This window comes from Myotis daubentonii, chromosome 1 (genome assembly GCF_963259705.1).
Source record: "Myotis daubentonii chromosome 1, mMyoDau2.1, whole genome shotgun sequence".
NCBI classification, from domain to species: Eukaryota; Metazoa; Chordata; class Mammalia; order Chiroptera; family Vespertilionidae; genus Myotis; species Myotis daubentonii.
In genome coordinates this window covers 110,836,692-110,855,088 of record NC_081840.1, presented here as the reverse complement: position 1 = coordinate 110,855,088, position 18,397 = coordinate 110,836,692, and the positions used below count along the sequence as shown (strand labels likewise).

At 44.4% G+C, this 18,397-nt stretch overlaps 1 protein-coding gene across 11 annotated transcripts in view; it reads left to right on the top strand.

Moving 5' to 3' along the window:
- Positions 1 to 18,173, top strand: part of NEO1 (neogenin 1) — a 266,972-nt gene extending 248,799 nt beyond the window's left edge. For 8 of the 11 annotated variants that reach the window (XM_059657710.1, XM_059657763.1, XM_059657753.1 and 5 more), the window contains 4 exons: positions 606 to 764; positions 5,323 to 5,586; positions 14,619 to 14,755; positions 15,786 to 18,173. In XM_059657710.1, the coding sequence (XP_059513693.1) occupies positions 606 to 764; positions 5,323 to 5,586; positions 14,619 to 14,755; positions 15,786 to 15,869 (644 nt within the window). In that variant the 3' untranslated portion in view covers positions 15,870 to 18,173. The remainder of the gene's footprint in view (positions 1 to 605; positions 765 to 5,322; positions 5,587 to 14,618; positions 14,756 to 15,785) is intronic. The other 3 variants (XM_059657782.1, XM_059657772.1, XM_059657791.1) reach the window with 2 other exon arrangements.
- Positions 18,174 to 18,397: the final 224 nt, after the last annotated feature.

Sequence of the window (18,397 nt, the reverse complement as noted above, 5' to 3'; positions counted from 1 at the left end):
TAGAAAAAATTTTTTAATCCTGATCACTCTTCCCCACAAGATAATCACCATTAACATTTTATTATTATCTTGTTGTCATTGTTAATCCTCACCTGAGGATATTTTCCCATTGCTTTTTCAGAGAGAGTGGAAGGGGGGAAGAAGAAAGAGAGCGAGAGTGCAACATCGATGTGCGAGAAACACATCAGTTGATTGCCTCCCCCACTTGGCCCAGCCGGGTGTGAGGAGCGAACCCACAACCCAAGTACATTCCCTTGAATGGGAATCAAACCCCAACCCTTGGGTGCACAGGCTGACACTCTACCCACTAAGCAACACAGGCCAGAGCTCACTGTTAACATTTTAGTATATATTCCTCAGACTTCTTTTTCTGCGTGTAGATAGGTAGACAGGCAGACAACGTATGTACATGAGTGTGTTGAATTTTTTTAAAACAAGTGTAAAATCCATGGCTGATTGTCCATATTCAGCCTGCTGCCACCAAAAAACCAAGGGAATGGTTGCACTGTATGGGAGGGAGAAGGGATGACTTTGCTCTTGAACTGTGATTTGTGTGTGTCTGTGCAAGCATGTTAAGCATTTCTCTGTCTTGTGTTCATTCACAGCTATGATTAGTGCCCATCCCATCCATTCCCTCGATAACCCTCACCATCATTTCCACTCCAGCAGCCTCGCTTCTCCAGCTCGCAGTCATCTCTACCACCCAAGCAGCCCATGGCCCATTGGCACATCCATGTCACTTTCAGACAGGGCCAGTTCCACAGGTGAGAGACGAGGACTGTGTCCCAGGTGAAATCTTTCCATGAGTTGGCAAGCTGCAGTGGGGAAGGACTTGCCCGCTTAGAAGGATTTAGAGGTTTTCTCAGTGTTATATATTTATCATAACATTGCTGTTCCTGACTCAAATTTGTTTCTGTAAAATTGAACCAACTTTTCTCCCAAAGTTTTAAGTGCTCAGTGTGAGTCATTTTAGTAAAAACACAATAACTCTAATTACGTAATCATGTCTTCTTCCAACAACTTGTATTTTAATTGAGTTCTATTTTCAGTTAATTTTTTTTAACCCTCCAGTTTGAAAGAAGATTCATTATGTATGGTTTTCAGACATTGGAGGTCGACTTTGCCTGTCAGTCACCTTAATGTTGGGAGTGTTCGTAGGGCAGCCGTAGGTGTTACTCACAGGAGGTTACGCGCTTCTGCCAGGGAGCAGAGTAAGAACAGCATCTTAGGGTGCTGAGGCCACATGGGGCTGGTGCATATCGTAACCATCAGGTGGCCTAGCGGGTTACTGAAATGAGAGGGCTGCACAGATAGGAAATTAGCCTAACAGTCTGCAGTGTGTTTAAAGAAACACATTGCCAGAAAAACATTTCCCAGTTTGGAAACCTTAAGAAGCATCATCAAAACAGTTTTATGGAGGAAATAGTGAAAGTGAGGGGACAGTAAATGTAATAGATATGATTATTCATCATTAATTGAAAATTAATTTTCACCCTCTCAGTTTTAAGGTACAAATCTAGTAATGGCTCATATATGAAGCATACTCTTTCTATCATTTGAAACTTATCTGTTAATAGTTATGATGTTATTAGTAGAACTACATGGTGGTGGTTCTGGAAAAAAAGAGAATTTCAAGTGAATTCCATTTTAAGAGAACTTCAAAACTTCATGCTAGAAGTTAGGCTTGCCAGTAGCATCCCCTCTCCTTTATATTTTGATCAATTATAATCATACCCAAAACATCAAATGAAGATCAAGGCTTTATTAAGGGATGTCCAGTAACTCCCAAAGTTATCTCCTCCCAAACCTTTTCTTGGCTTGGAGAGTGCTGCTGGAACTCATGTCTAAAATTGGCCTTCCTGCTATCTCCCCCAAATCTGAGTTTGGGATTCTGCCTTTAGGGAAAGTGCACTGGAGGCTGTATGGAGAACCGAAATCTGCCTCACAGATGTGGTCTCTGATACAACAGCAACCAGAAAGCCACCCTCTAAACCTGCTTTTGGAAAGCCATTTTTGTATCCTGACCCTGTTAAGGCAGATGAATCTCACACACTAGGCAGTGTGTAGTGGGGTTGGGGGGTGGGGATTGGTAAGAAGCCTGGCAGCTCCCACCCAGCCCTCATCCTAGTGGTGGTTCAGTTGGTGGAAGTTCCATTCTTATGGACTTAGGCAGAAGTGAAGAGAGGAAAAGTAATGATTTGCATTATGAAAGGGTTATTTTTCAGTGGCCAGAAGGGATAAATAAAGGTGAAACCAGTGGTAGAGTCACTGAAGATGTAGAGCAAGCATGTCAAACTCGCAGCCCACGGGCCGCACGTGGCCCACAATGAATATTTTTGCAGCCCAGCTAATATAACGGTATGTAAGAAAAAGTTTCATACTTAATTTTTACAATATTCTGCTATATATAATTATTTATAATGAACTACAACGTTCGCTAATGACCCATTACTGTAATTGTGTTGCATTCATTTCCCTCCACTAATACTAGCAGCAAATATTTTAATAGCCAATTGCCATGCCATTAGTCTTGTACTGACTTGTTTGGTGTGCGCAACAGGAAATATTTTGCTTTCGTAGAACAAGAAAAATAGATTTATTTGCGTTATGCTTATTTGTGCAGTTATTCAGAGTCTGGTAAGTTAATGTTCAAGAAAAAATATTAATTTTTATTAAAATGTTCTATTATTTCATGTTAACGAATACTCATTTGTTTCCGCCCTTTGTATTCAACATATCTCTATCGAAATAAACCTACGTTTCTATGAAAATTGAAACTTTTGTTTTTTTGCGGCCCACATAAACTTAAACCTTGTTTATATGGCCCATGTTAGCCTTTGAGTTTGACATGCTTGGTGTAGAGCAAGTATCTAGAAATGATCGAGTTCTCTTACTGCTATGCTTTCCTGAGCTCTGGAACGCAGTACTGCGCCGCCGCCAGCCCTGTGTGTATGGGCTCGGCATGACTAGACCCTGGCCAGGGCAGTCCTCCTGCTAGTGAGCACTTGCTGTGTCTTGTCCTGGAACATTTATTATGTCACCACTACTTGACATAGGAAGAGCACTTTCCACTTGTCCAAGTCGATGGGCAGTGTGAACTTTGTGTGTCTTAAACAACTCTGGAGTCGGCCCCTCGCCAGCAGGAACTTGTGTTACAGCATAGTTTTCTTTATTTTATATGCACAATCTCAGGGTGTGCCCACTGTATTCTCGGAGAGTACAGGGTGCCTGGTGCCCTCTGGAGCTGTACAGTGAAGAACAGCACTGACTCGTGTAGGCAACCCTCTGTTACCGTTTCACATTTCCCACCACCTCTCTGGCCTTCAGAAGCTTATCAGATTAAGGCAGTTGAGGCGGCCAAGGCAGGTGTGTGTGCCCAGAGTGACCTAAAATATCTGCCAGTGCAGGCTGACATGGGCCCGGCTGAAGCCTGCTCTCTCTCCTAGTGCCTGCTCCCACCCTCACCAGCTCCCTCCAGGCCCAGGTCACACCTAGCAAGCAGACCAGCAGCTCCCAGCTGTGGGGGTGGCTGGCTTAAGCAAGCACAAAAAGTAAAATCCTCAGCCTGGTAAGGTTGTCATGACCAGGCTTTCAGCACTTGAGGAGGGTGTTGAGTCCCTCATCCCTGGGACCCAAGACCTTTAAGCTAAGGGGTAGCACTCATGACTGGCATGGCCTGTCTCTTGAGAGCCCAAGGGAACAAAATCATTGCTCCCTCAGCAACAATGGCAGGGAAATAGGTTGGATTCTGCAGGTTGCTCATGCATTGCTGCTTAAAAGGGTTATTTTCTTTTTTAAGGGTGAGAACTCTAAGAGTCAGGGGAGGACCTCCTTCAGGCTGCCTGAAGCAGCCGCATCCAGCGCTGGTGTCCTCCAGGCCCCTCCCTGGGGTACAAATGGTGGTTTGCACCAGCTCCCATTGTTCTCCTCATATGGTCTCTCTTGGCCTTGGTGCTGCTGCCACTCCTGCAGGGTCAGGGGAAGGTGGCATTGGACATGGAAGGGCAGTAGTGTGTGGTGGATCAGAAGGTGGGCTTGTGAGTCCAGCCAGGGATTCAGATTCCTGCTTTACCTGTTCTCACTCTGTCCTAGGGTGAGGCCTAACCTCCCAGTGCCTTCTGAGTTACTCTGAGGATTGAATGAGCTAACAAATGCAAAGTACTTCTCATAGTCCCTGGCTCAGAGTAATCACTCAGCAATTTACAAAGAAAAGAACCTTGTTCAAGCCTTCTGTTTAGCATTTTTCATAAGGCTTCTCAATTAATCTCCAGTGAATCTTATGTTATTCTTCCTGTTTTATAGGTGAAGAAACTGAGACTCAGATTTGGTGACTGCCAAGTTCACCCAGCTAGTATGCCAAGATTAGAGTCCAGGTCTATCTAATCCAAAGCCAGTGCTTTTTCCACCCCACTACACTGCCTTCCAGAACAATGACCCTTTTTTACATATTTTGAGATTGTTACCATGTTCTTCCTGAGTCTTCCCCTTCTCCAGGCTGACCTGACCCTATTTCTTTCTCTCGTACCATCGCCCTTCATATGCATAATCCTAAAGCTATGTGTAGACCTCTGGACTAGTTGGTTGTCCAGGTCTCATTTGAGCTGTGGGGCTGTTGCTCTGGTGAGGCGGTGCCTAGTCCCCTAAGGGCAGACAGGGCCTGTAGCATTGCCTCTCCTATGGTAACCACCCGGCTTTGCAGGCAGAGCTGGTACTTGTCCAGTACCCAGCCAGCCTTGGTGACTAAACATGTTATCTATGAAAGTCACTAAGACTATCAATCAATGAAACTTTAAATTTTCTTTTATAATTATGTCTTAATAGCTAGTACTCTCATGAACCTTTTTTTAAAATATGTTTTGGTTTCAGAGAGAGGAAGGAAGAAGGAGAGAGGGATAGAAACATCAATGATGAGAGAGAGAGACTTCGATCAGCTGCCTCCTGCACAACCCCTACTCAAATCCATAACCCGGGAATCCAACCATGACCTCCTGGTTCATGGGTCAACGCTCAGTCATTGAGCCATACCTGCAGGGCTCACAAACCTTTTTATGTGCTCCATAGTAAGTACCAAACAGAACTTTAAATATGTAAAATTATGACCACTTACCTGTTTAGCTGAAAAACTTCCAGGAACTGGTTGACAGAATTGTTTGGAACTCTTAGATTAGTCCATTCTTCCTTAGCCTTGGCAGAGGTGCTCATCCAGGGATCTCAGTGCTTACTGAGCTGCTTTCAGGGGCCCTTAGAAACAGCCAGAACTCGGGGATGTACATATGTTTAATGGGTTTTAAAAATGCTAACATCTAGACTTTCCTGCTATAGAATCCATTCGAAATACCCCCAGCACTGACACCATGCCAGCCTCCTCGTCTCAGACATGCTGTACTGATCACCAGGATCCTGAAGGTGCTACAGGCTCCTCTTACTTGGCCAGCTCCCAAGAGGAAGATTCAGGCCAAAGTCTTCCTACCGCCCACGTTCGCCCTTCCCACCCATTGAAGAGCTTTGCTGTGCCAGCCATCCCACCCCCGGGTCCACCCACCTATGATCCCGCGCTGCCAAGCACACCATTACTGTCCCAACAAGGTGAGTGAAGACAACAGCACTGGAGGGACCCTTTAGCTCTGGCTTATGGCAAAAATCACCTCTTCTTTAAAGAATAATAAAGCAAGTACCCTTCAAGCTTCTCCCCTCTCAGGGAGAGTGTGGGCTTTCTCCTGTGGGAACTGTTGTGGACAACATTCGCGAGAATAAGACCACCGACTCCAATTAGGTCTTAAACAGCAAGCGAGGGTTTATTGAACTGGCCAGTGCCTGCCACAGGCTTTCTCCTGTAACAGCCCCGAGCTTTGTGCTCCGCAAGCTTTTATCCCCAGGACCCACAAAAGTCCTTGATTTACAGTTACAAGGGTCTAATCAGAACCTTGACGCGCCGATGTCTGGGAGTGGGAGACTTGGAGTTAATGCCTGGTTACCTATCCTTGACCCCATCCTTGTTAAAATATTTTTACTGACATTCAATTCATCACAGGACCAGAGACTAACTGGCCGGGGAGTGAAGGCTGACTTTTTATAGGTTGTTTTGGGTGCAGGATCCTTAGTAGTCATACCCAGTGGCATGACTATGAGCAACAGATAAGCATCTGCTCAGCCTCCCAGAATGGCCTCCCTCCACAGAGTCTCTACAAGCCAGAGGAGGGGCTGGAGGCCAAGGATTGGAAACAAGGGAGAACCTTAGGAAATGAATTCCCTGAGTTCACATAGCCAACTCAAAGTCCTCTGACCTCAAAGGCATGCTTTTCCCCTGCTCTTCCATATTATTATCGATTACAATGGTTTGTTTCAGAATAAGTCAGTGGTTTCCAAGCTTTTTAGTCTTAAGACCCCTTTATACTCTTAAAGGCTGCCAAAGACACAAAAGAGCTTTTCCTCAACATTTACTGTATTATAAATTAAAACAGAATTTTTTTAAATAATTCTTTATTGTTGAAAGTATTACACATGTCCCCCTTTTGCCTCCATTAACCCCCTCCAGACCACCCTCCCACCCCCGCCCCAGGCCTTCAGCACCTGTGTGTGTGTCCATGGGTTATGCATATATGCATACAAGTTCTTTGGTTGATTGCCACCCACCCACCCTCCCCCGCCTTCCCTCTGAAATGTCGCACTCTTAAGAAACAGAAATTTTAAAACTATTTTATTAATTTTAAAATAGCAATACATCTGCCCTGGCCCTGTGGCTCAGTTGGTAAGCCAAAAGGTTGCAGGTTTGATCCCTGGTCAGGGCACATATGGACATATGGGACACAACCAATCAATGTTTCTCTCTCTTTCTCTCAAGCCACACACATACATCCCTCTCCCTTCCTCTCTCTAAAATCAATGAAACATCCTTGGATGAGGATTAAAAAACAATAAAAATAGCAATACATCTATCATATTAAGAGAAATAGCATATGTTAATGAAAAATAACTTTTGAAAAGAAAAATATAGTTAGGAGTGACATTGTGTTATATTTTTGCAAATCTCTTTAATGTCTGACGTAATAGAAGACAGTTTCATTCTCCTACCTGCTTCTGCATTCAGTCTGTTGCAATATGTTGTTTTGTTTGAAGTATAAGAAGAAAAATCTGGCCTCACAAATATATGGTCAGAAAAAACGAAGAATATTTTTATAACTTTTTTTTCATATAACTGCAGATAATTTTTGATATTACAGCAAAACTCAGCAAGTTGTAGTTTCTTACAGTTTTATGTGTAATGTGGAATCAGAAATCATCTCTGCTCCATTAAAATCCATCTGTCTTGTACTTTGAATGCATGATATTGAACATACCACACACATTAAGTCATTTGGAAAATGTTGTTTTACTAACTTATACAGATCTTCCAAATCTTGATATATCTTATTATATAATACTAGGGGCCCGGTGCACGAAATTCGTGCACTGGGTGTGTGTGGAGGGGAGTGTCCCTCAGCCCAGCCTGCCCCCTCTCACATACTGGGAGCCCTCAGGCGTTGACCCCCATCACCCTCCAATCGCAGGATCGGCCCCTTGCCCAGGCCTGATGCCTCTGGCCTAGGCGTCCGGCCCGGGCAGCGGGGACCCACAGCTGCAGCGGCCCTGCGATCGTGGGCTTCACTTTAGGCCCAGGCAAGGGACCCCTAGCTCCCGGGACTGCCAGCTTCGACCGTGCCCAGCTCCCATCGCTGGCTCCACCCCTACTTCCTGCTATCACTGGCCAGGGCGGCAAAGGCACCTGATTCTCCGATCATGGCTGGGGGGCAGGGCAAAGGCGGCCCCAGGGACGCCTTTGCCCTGCCCCCCAGCTCTTAGCTCCCCCCTGGGTTTCCGATCACTGTCAGTGGCAGGGGGCTTCTTCCTGCTTTCCCTTTCGCCTCCCTGCATTGTGCCTACATATGCAAATTAACCGCCATCTTGTTGGCAGTTAACTGCCAATCTTAGTTGGCAGTTAATTTGCATATAGCCCTGATTAGCCAATGAAAAGGGTATCGTCGTACGCCAATTACCATTTTTCTCTTTTATTAGTGTAGATCTAAAAATACATTCATTAATATCACCAAAGTCTGTAAATATTGGGAAGTTCTTAAATTCATGGTGGCAGATCTGGTCGGTGATTAGAGTGTCAGCTCACACACCCAAAGGGTTGCAGGTTTGATCCCAGGCCCTGGTCGGGGAACGTGTGGGAGCCAACCAACCAATGTGTCTTGCACATTGACGTTTCTCCCTTTCTCTCTCTCTCTCTCTCTCTCTCTCTCTCTCCCTCCCTCCCTCCCTCCCTCCCTCCCTCCCTTCCTCCCTTCTTTCCACTCTCTCTAAAAATCAAGGGAAAAAATATCCTTTGGTGAGCATTAACAAAAAAATCAAAAACTCATGGTGGCAGATAGATGCAAGGTTTTATTTCTGGGATCGGTTGTTACTTTACCTCTTTAATTTCTGATTTTGTTTATTTGGGTCCTTCTCTCTTTGCTTCTTGGTGAGCCTAGCTAGAGGTTCATCAATCTTGTTTATCCTTTCAAAGAACCAGCTATTGGTTTTGTTAATCTTTTGTATTGTTTTTTTGGTCTCTATGTCATTTATTTCCACTCTGATCTTTATTATTTCCTTCCTTCTGCTTATGCTGGGCTTTTCTTACTGCTCTCTTTCTAACTCTTTGAGTTGTAGGGTTAGATAATTTATTACCATTTTTTCTTGTTTTTTGAGGTAGGCCTGTAGAGCTATGAACTTCCCTCTCAAGACTGCTTTCACTGTGTCCCATAGATTTTGGATTGTTGTGTTTTCATTGTCATTTGTTGCCATGATGCTTTTTATTTCTTCTTTGATCTCTTTGGTAACCCAACCATTTAGCCCCCAGGTGTTTGATTTTTTTTCATTGTTTTTATTGTAGTTGATTTCTGCTTTTATGTCATTGTGATCTGAGAAGATGCTTGATATGATTTCTATCTTCTTGAATTTGAAAAGACTTTGCCTGTGTCCCAATATGTGGTTTTTCTTTGAAAATGACTTGTGCACTTGAGAAGAATGTATATTATGTGGCTTTGGGGTGAAATGTTCTGAAGATGTCAATTAAGTCCATCTGATCTAGTGAGTCATTTAGGATTGATGTTTCTTTGCTGATTTTTTTGTTTAGAGGATTTACCCAGTGTTGTTAGTGGGGTATTAAAGTCCCTTACTATGACTGTATTGCTGTCAATCACTCCCTTGATATCCTCCAGAAGTTTTTTTATGTATTTGGGTGCTCCTGTATTGGGTGCATATATGTTTACCAGAGTTATATCTTCTTGTTGAATTGTTCCCTTTAGTATTATGTAGTGGCCTTCCTTATCTCTTATTATGGCCTTCACTTTGAGGTCTAATTTGTCAGATATAAATATTGCTACCCCAGCTTTTTTTTCATTTCCATTTGCCTGAAAAACCTTTTTCCATCCCTTAACCATAAGTCTGTATGAGTTCTTTGTTCTGAGGTGGGTCTCCTGTAGAGAGCAGATATATGGGCCATGTTTTCTTATCCACTCAGCTATCCTATGTCTTTTGATTCAGGCATTTAATCCATTTACATTTAAAGTTATTGATAGGTAGTTGTTTGTCACCATTTTTATTCTTTACGCCTGTGTTCCCTCTTCCCTTCCTATTCTTTTTACGGCAGACCCTTTAGCATTTCTTGCATTGCTGGTTTGGTGGTAATAAACTCCCTAAGTCCTTTTTGTCTGTGAAGCTTCTGATTTCACCGTCAATTTTGATGGATAGCCTTGCTGGTTACAGTATTCTTGGATTCAGACCCTTGCTTTGTATGACTTTGTATATTTCATTCCATTCCCTGCTGGCCTGATGTGTTTCTGTTGAGAAATCAGTCAATAGTCTGATGGGATATCCCTTGTAGGTAACTTTCTGTTTGTCTCTGGCAGCCTTTAAGATTCTTACTTTGTCGTTGGTTTTTGCCAACTGAATTATGTGTCTTGGTGTCCGTCTTTTTGGGTTCATCTTGTTTGGGACTCTGTGAGCTTCTTGGGCTTGTGTGAGTTTTTTCTTCCCAATATCAGGGAAGTTTTCTGTCATTATTTCTTCAAACAGGATTTCTATTCCTTGCTCAGTTTCCTCTTCTTCTGGAACCCCTGTTATGTGGATGTTATTTCATTTCATGTTGTCCCAAAGTTCCCTTAGGTTCTCCTCCTGTTTTTTAAGTTATTATTTCCAGTTGCTGCTCTGCTTGGGTATTTTTTCCCACCTTGTCTTCTAGCTCACTGATTTGGTCCTCTGCTTCTTCTGGTCTACTCTTGATGCTTTCTATTGTGTTCTTTATTGCAGTAGTGTCATTTTTCATTTCTTTTTGGTTCTTCTTGATTTCCTCTTGGTTCTTACACATATTGTTGAGTTTGTCTTCCATCCTTTTCAGTGTCCTTATGACCACTGCTCTGAATTCTTTCTCTAACATATTGCTTGCCTCCATTTCATTTACTTCCTTTTCCGGTGATTCCTCCTTTTCTTTTGTATGGGGGCTGGTCCTTTGTCTCCCCATGTTCACTCTTCTCAGGGAGTCTGGTTATGTAGTTCTCTCTCTCCTGCATTGACTTAAAGGCACGAAATACAAAACAACAAGATACAATGCACAGGGCACCAAACACAAATGTATTCACGATACCAATAGCCCCAAACAAAGGTGACTACCAGAGAAGAGAGAATTAGGAGAGAGAAAAGAGTGCAAAAATGATATTGAGGAAAGGAAAAAATGTAAGAGATAGAAGAAAGAGAAAAAAAAAAGAAGGGGGAAAAATATATGCATATGGGGAGAAAACTCAAAAAAACAACAGTAAATCCAAAAAATTCAAACAACAAACACCCTGAGATGAATGCAAACAACAAGTAATCCAAAAATGCAACAACAAACACCAAATCAACAAATACCCAGCTGAATCTGAGGAGGCAGAGCTTATTTCTAAAAGGTTAGGTCATGGAATTCAATGAATGGGAAAATGGCCACAATTCAGTATAGAGGAGGTAGAAAGAGAATGAGTGTATAAGAAGAAAAGTAAAAAACAAAATACTAGTACAAAAAAAAGAGAAAAGAAATTATATATATATATATATATATATATATATATATATATATATATATACATATATATATATATATATATATATATATATATATAAAATATATATGTAAAAGAAAACTTATATATATACTAGAGGCCTGGTACATGAAATTCATGCATGGGGAGGAGATGTCCCTCAGCCCAGCCTGCACCCTCTCCAATCTGGGATCCCTCTCACAATCCAGGACTGCTGGCTCCCAACCACTTGCCTGCCTGATTGCCCCCCTAACTGCTTCTGCCCGCCAGCCTGATCACCCCCTAACCACTCCCCTGCCAGTCTGGTCTCCCCCAACTGCCCTACCCTGCTGGCCTGGTCACCCCCAGCTGCCCTCTCCTGCTGGCCCGGTTGCCCCTAACTGTCCTCCCCTGCAGGCCTGGTCGCCCCTAACTTCCCTCCTCTGCCAGCCCAATCACCCCTAACTGCCCTCCCCTGCTGGCCTGATCGCCCACAACTGCCCTCCCCTACCAGCCATCTTGTGGTGGCCATCTTGTGTCCACATGGGGGCGGCCATCTTGTGTGTTGGAGTGATGGGTTATTTGCATATTACTCTTCTATTAGATAGGATATATATATATATATATATATATATATATATATACACACACATATATATATATATACATATATAGATATATATAATAATTCTTTAATCTGTCTATGTATTCATCTATTATTGGAAAAAGAGAATAGAGAGTAGATAGGCCTGAGTTGAGATTGGAATTAAGCTATTAGTAGAAGAAGAGAACAAGCAAGGAGAGGAAAAACAGAAAACAAAAGAAAAAAATTGAAGAAAAAAAACTTAACAATCAAACCAACAAGACAAAAAGAAAGAAAAAGGAAAAATATTTGGCTAGTGAAGAAAGAGAAAAGAGAAGTGTGCATGGACTTGGAGCAGGGGAGAGGAAATTAGATATATGAGTAAGATCAATTTTTAACAGGGAGTAAAAAGAAAGTATAGAGAAAAACTAAATCAGGAACAGGGTAAGAGAAATAGGACGAAAAAGGGGAATCATAAGGAAGAGAATGTTGGCATAAAGGAATAATTGAGATGCAGTAAAATAATGCTAAAAAAAAAAAAGAAAAATAGAATGTAGAACACTAATCCCAAAATAAAATAAAATAAAATAAAATAAACAATAAAACTTTTTAAAAAGGTAAAGTAATAGTAGTAGTAGTAATAATTAAAAATATAATAAAAATAAAATCAAATGAGAAAAAAAATTTTAGTTTCTTAAGTAAAAGATAAAAAATAAAAAAGTGAAGTAGTGAAGGTCATTCACTTCCTCTACTGTTCTGCCTGGCATGTCTGTTTCCTGTCAGGTAGTCAGCACAGTGTTGAAGTTCCCTGTGATCCACAGCTCCTCTGTGTCATAAGCCACAACCTTGTTTTCAAGCAGGTGGTATCTCTCTGCTCACTTCGTTTCTCAGCCTGCCTTCAGTTGTATTTACACAAGAGTCAATTTCTGACACAACCCCTGGGTGGTAGTGTTTCTGTATTAGTTTCAGGGACTAAATGGCTCCTCTACCCAATGTTTACACTCTTCTTTCCCTGCTGCACTTAATACTGGGTTGGAGGGACAACTGACCCAGAGCCGGTTTCCTGCTTGTCTCTCCTTATTCTGATCCCCAGTTTCCACAGAAACAACTTTCCCCTGCAGTCTTGGTGAGTGTTTTTAATTGGAAGATCCCATGTACTGGGCTTAGCATGCAAAAGCAAGGAGGTAAAAAAAAAAAAGGCAAGGAAACTGCACCAACTCGTGTCTTTTTCACCTGTCACTGCGTGGCCGATATAGAACTTCAGGCTGCCTTTCTGGGCACAGTTTCCCATGGCTGTGGGCTTATATCTAGAACCCATAGAGCCCCCCTCTGCCAGCAGCCCCGTGGACCCCCTTCCACATTCGAGGGCTACACTGACCCCAAGGGCCGTGAATTTGGTGGGGGGCAGTCTCCATCTGAGACTCTAGTGCCCCCTGCGCACGTTTCTCCCTCCAACCTGGATCCCAGATCACACCTCTCTCTAGGCCAGTGGTTCTCAACCTTGGCTACACATTAGAATCACCTGGGAATCTTTTTAAAATCCTGATTTCTCGGCCTCATCCTCTGGAAATTCTGTTTCTTTGTTATGGGGTGGGGCCACAACATTAGTAACGAAACAGAATTTCCGGAGGATGAGGCCCAGAAATCAGGATTTTAAAAAGATTCCCAGGTGATTCTAATGTGCAGCCAAGGTTGAGAACCACTGCTCTAGGCCATCTCTGACCTTTTCATCCCCGGATTGCCTCACCAGCTGTGTTTAATTTGCCAATTCTGGGTGGATGTTATTTGATTCAGCTGTTCCTTCTATCTGCTCTGTGAGAAGGTACAGGGCCCGTCCGTGTATTCGATGCCACTTTGTTTCCCCCTGGACAAACTTTTTAGGCGCCTACGGCCGGGGAGGCTGGAGTCTCGGTGTTCGTGGCTTCGCAGCTGAGGCAGCTGGTCCCTGGGTGTTGTGGTTGTAGGGTCACGGGAGGTATCCGAGGTCTCCCTGGTTGAAGGTAAGGCTGGGATTCCAATCACAGCCGCTCTCTCCTTCAATATGGCGCGGTCTCTGTGGCGGCAGAGCCAGCTGCTCCGGGAGAGATTTCCACCAGTCCCCAACAGTCCTGTGGAACATAGCTGTCCCTCACTCACAAATACAGACATGCCCCGCACGTCCACACACTCTCCTTTCGCTCTCTCACTCACACTATCTTGCTGCCTGTCGTTCCATCTTATTTCTAGATGCAGGGTTTTAAAAACTCTAATTTTACTTGAAATTTAAATACTGTCCATTGTTTTTCTTGAAGTGACTGGCTTACTTCATTCACTTTCTAGAAAATGTCTGCCAAATGCTCAAGTCCATGATACAAGTGATAGTATAGCTCGCAACCCCGGCTGCCCAGGGTGTCTGGTGGGAACAGCCCTCCCACCTTGGTGTACAGCAGCAATCCTGTGTGCATACTGTCCACTTTGTCATATAGAATATTTAAAAGCTGTGTAATCAAGGTCCATATTTAATAAAATAATTTTTACTGTTTCATAAAGAATGATGTTAAACTGCTTTTTAAACTTCAAGTGTGTATCAGTGAGTGACTTTACAGTTTGGGGCCACTGCCTTCACCTGTGCTTGGGCTCTAGCAGTTTTATGTCCTGTTGCTTCTGTACCATCAGTGTAAGGGCAAAAAATACCATAGTATTATTATCAAAAGAGTTTAATCTACCATATATCCTGCAAGGGGTCCGTGGATCACTATATTTGAGGCCCACTAGACTAGGAGGTTAGTTTTCTAAAGCCAAATGGAATATTTCTTCTGGCCTCTTGGATGCCCTGCTTTCTCCCTCCTTCCATCTTGTTCCAGGTCCTTCTCAGTGCTGGATTGCTCACTGGGTTTGGGTGTATCCCTCACTGGGTATATCCCTTCACGAGGTCTGGGTGGAGCAAGCTTAACTACACACCTGACAGTGCCCTTTCCCCTCAGCTCTGAACCATCACATTCACTCGATGAAGACGGCCTCCATTGGGACCTTAGGAAGGAGCAGGCCTCCTATGCCCGTGGTGGTTCCCAGTGCCCCCGAAGTGCAGGAGACCACAAGGATGCTGGAAGACTCCGAAAGTGTAAGTTCATGGGGCCATCAGCCCAGCCAGATATCCAGGAGCATGTCCCAGGACCTGAGTGTGCAGGTCCCGCTGATGTTGTGCTGGCCCAGAGTATGAGGCCGGTTCTCTCATTCACTCCATAGACACGCTTGACAGAGCATCTCTCTGAGCCAGGAACTGTGTGGAAGCTTCGACCTGCTTTCTCTTATACTCACTCTGATGTATCTTGGATTAGCTTATCACACCAGCCCAGCTAGTGATTTTTTTCTCCTTTTAGTCTTCCCTCTCTCTCCCTCCCCTCCCGCCCCCCCCCCCCCCTCCTCTCTTCTTGGTTTGAGTCATCCACAGCTTCTTTCATCCTTCAGTCCCACACTTCCTGACCTTTTATGAGCAGGATGCAGGAGGGGAAGGTGCCTAAGTGGATGCTTTCACACCAAAAATCAACAGGGCCGCCCTAGCTGGTTTGGCTCAGTGAATAGAGCATCGGCCTGTGGACTGAAGGTTCCCAGGTTCGATTCCAGTCAAGGTCAAATGCCCAGGTTGTGGGCTCATCCCCAGCAGGGGGCGTGCAGGAGGCAGCCGATCAATGATTCTCATCATTGATGTTTCTATCGCTCTCCCCCTTCCTCTCTGAAATCAATGAAAATATATATTTTTTAAAAATCAACAGGACCTCTCCTTGATTTTTCCCTCTTACGTTCTAATAAATACGTCTAACTCCACATTTCCAAGTACAGGACTCTAAGGAGGAAAGCTTGGAGCCCAGAGATTATGGGACACACTGACTGTGACAGAGACCTAGGCAGACTTGAGCATCTTGTGACCCTGGACAGAGTCGGAGGAGGGGCATTTTGCATTGTGAAGAAATGAGTGGCTGCTGGCCTAGGGGCTCAGTGGCCTTGGCACCTCCTTCAGTCTGGCCCCTCTGGGCCAGCGGGGTTTCCATCATCTAGTCTGTCGGCACTTTGCAGGCTCTAAGGCTCTCTCTGGGCTCGGCTTCTGGATGGCTCCTGGGTCACACCCAGTAACAGTGTTCTCTTTTCCGTAGAGCTATGAACCAGATGAGCTGACCAAAGAGATGGCCCACCTGGAAGGACTAATGAAGGACCTTAACGCCATCACGACAGCATGACGTCCTTCACCAGGACATGACTCCAGAACTGAGTCTAGAAGTCTTGGGACTCAGCTTAGAAACAAGGGATTATACAGAGGATGAGAGACAGCACTTGAGAACACAGCGTGAACACAGACAAGCCTGCGCCTCGTGGGGCTGCTTCTGGTCGGCCCGGAAGAAGCCCCTGTCGAGGCAGCTTCCCTTCACCCGCTGGCACACTGCAGGGCCGGCACCATGGGCCAGAGTTTCATACCGAGGGAAGAGGCAAGAAACACAGCCCCCTTCACTTCGTGGTCAGGCTGTGTCTGTGCCATGACTGCATCGCCTTTACAGAGTGTAGACATTGGCATTTATGTACAGTTTTATTTGCGTCCTATTTTACCTTCAGAAGAAAAACACTGTCAAACCAAGGAAGTCGTGGTGGTCTCCACAAGTGGTTGACATTTAACTTGTCTGAATTATGTATGGAAAGTCATCAGCAGCGTGGGTTGTTCCAGGGGTTGGCTTGTTTTTTTGTTTGTTTGTTTTTAATTATGAGTCATTGCATCCTCTACCAGCTGTTAACCCATCACTTTGAGGGGGGAGGAAATGTTGCATTGCTGTTTGTAAGCTTTTTTATTATTTTTTAATTATAATTATTAAAGGCCTGACTTTCTCCTCTCATCACTGTGAGATTACAGATCTATTTGAATGATATGTAACATTGAAAGAACTTGTTTGTTGCTTCTGTGCAGTTTCAGTATTGGGGTGGGGGGGGGTGGGAATAGGAAGTGGAGGGGCTGCTGAGTTCCTGTGAGTGTTTCTATTGTACTTTCTTCAAGAAGCCTGCGGAGAATGGAAGCATCTATATTATTGTCCTTTCCTGGCGTGTCCATCTCTATTGTCACTAAATTGCAACTGGAGTTTCATGTGGACCTAGTTAAAAAATTCTTCTGTGCAATAGGTGGGTTCGAGGATTTAGCTGCCCTGTGTCTTGGTCAGATCCTGATGAGAGTGCCATGCCGAGCAGTCAGGGACTGTACTCCCACTTGCCAGAGGTGTTGTAGACAGGGCAGCCCTGCTCCTGGGTGGTCAGAAAACAGGGTGGGCCTTTTTCCTGCTTTTGTCATCTGTTCCCACTGGGAAAGTTGAGGGTTAAGGAAGGAACTTTGTTTCCACTTAAGACTCCCTGCTTCTCTCCAGTTCCTGTCCTGAGCCAGCCCAGCTCTCCCTTCCATGTTGCAGGGGCTGCTTTCCCCTGAGGCTCCCACTCCTTTCTGAACGTGGTTCTTCAGGTAGCAGCAGACAGGGACAGTGGTGAGGGGCCCAGGAGGCAGCTGCCCCTCCGTCCAGCAGCTCAGCTAAGCCCCTGGTTAGAATGGGCGGCAGGAGGTTTCTGAGGTACACTGCATGGCCTGGCCACACACAGAAGCCTTTGCCTTTGCAAATAATTCTTATTTTCTTTTTCTTAAAAGGGTAAGGAGCTGAGATGTTGGGTTGTTTTTTTAATATTAAGAATATATTACGAAAAAATACAAGACTGCCCTTCAGGCATTTTCCCCTATTCCCCAGCAAATCCCCAGGAGAGAATGTGGAAGGCAGTATAGAGCAGCGGTCACGAACCGGTGGTCCGTGAGGTCCGAAAGGTTGGTGACTGCTGCTCTAGACGATGAACTCTTTGTATTTATTATTTTGGGGCAATGAAAAGTGCAGTACTGGAACTCCTGCTGCCGCGCCCCTGCTCACAGATGGTGCTACCAGGCAGGGTTCTGCGAAGCCAGCGCACTTAACTGACCCTGAAAAGAGCACTCCGGCACCAGGCGGCTGGTTCCCCAGGAACTGTCTCACCTTCGCCCAAAGAAACATATGCTCGGTGTTCAGGGCATTTCCTCCCATGAATCTTAAGACCTGTTACCTCAGGACCTTGGTACCTGGACACTGCCACAGAGCTGGGGCGGGTGGGGACTATTTTTAAATAAAGTAACTGCTCAAAGTTGGGGATTTTTTAGAATTAAGAAAAAGGAAAGCTATTCTGAATTGCACCTTTTCACAATTTAATACATTTTCTTACATTTTCTGTGGTTTTTTAAACGAAGCCATTGTATGTGTTATAATGTCCTAGGTGAGCAGCTGCTCGGCAGCTTCCTTCAGGAGCATCTGGAACAGATGTGTCTGCGCCTTGTTGCCTGCGGGGGCTCTCAAGGGCTGCTGGGACTACTTGCTGTACACACTTGTTTGGCCTTTTCTGTAGTTGATGCTGTAAACTCTATGGCTTTTTAAAAAAACAATTTCATGTTTTTATTTAGTATTGGAATTCCAATACACTTTTTTAAACCATTCAAACTCTGGTCAACGCGTTATTTTCCTTTTTCCTTAAGAAAACACAACTCTGGGTCCCCTGTTTCCCAGCCTCAAATTGACTTCACCATTTCCCTCACAACTATAAAGGCAGGAGTTCTCAGGGCACCATGGAGGTATGGCCAGAGAGCCAGGAGGCTGCAGGCAGAGGTTACCCATTAGCCCCGAAGATGAGTCGTATCCCCACTGCTCACTGCTGCCCTGCAGGG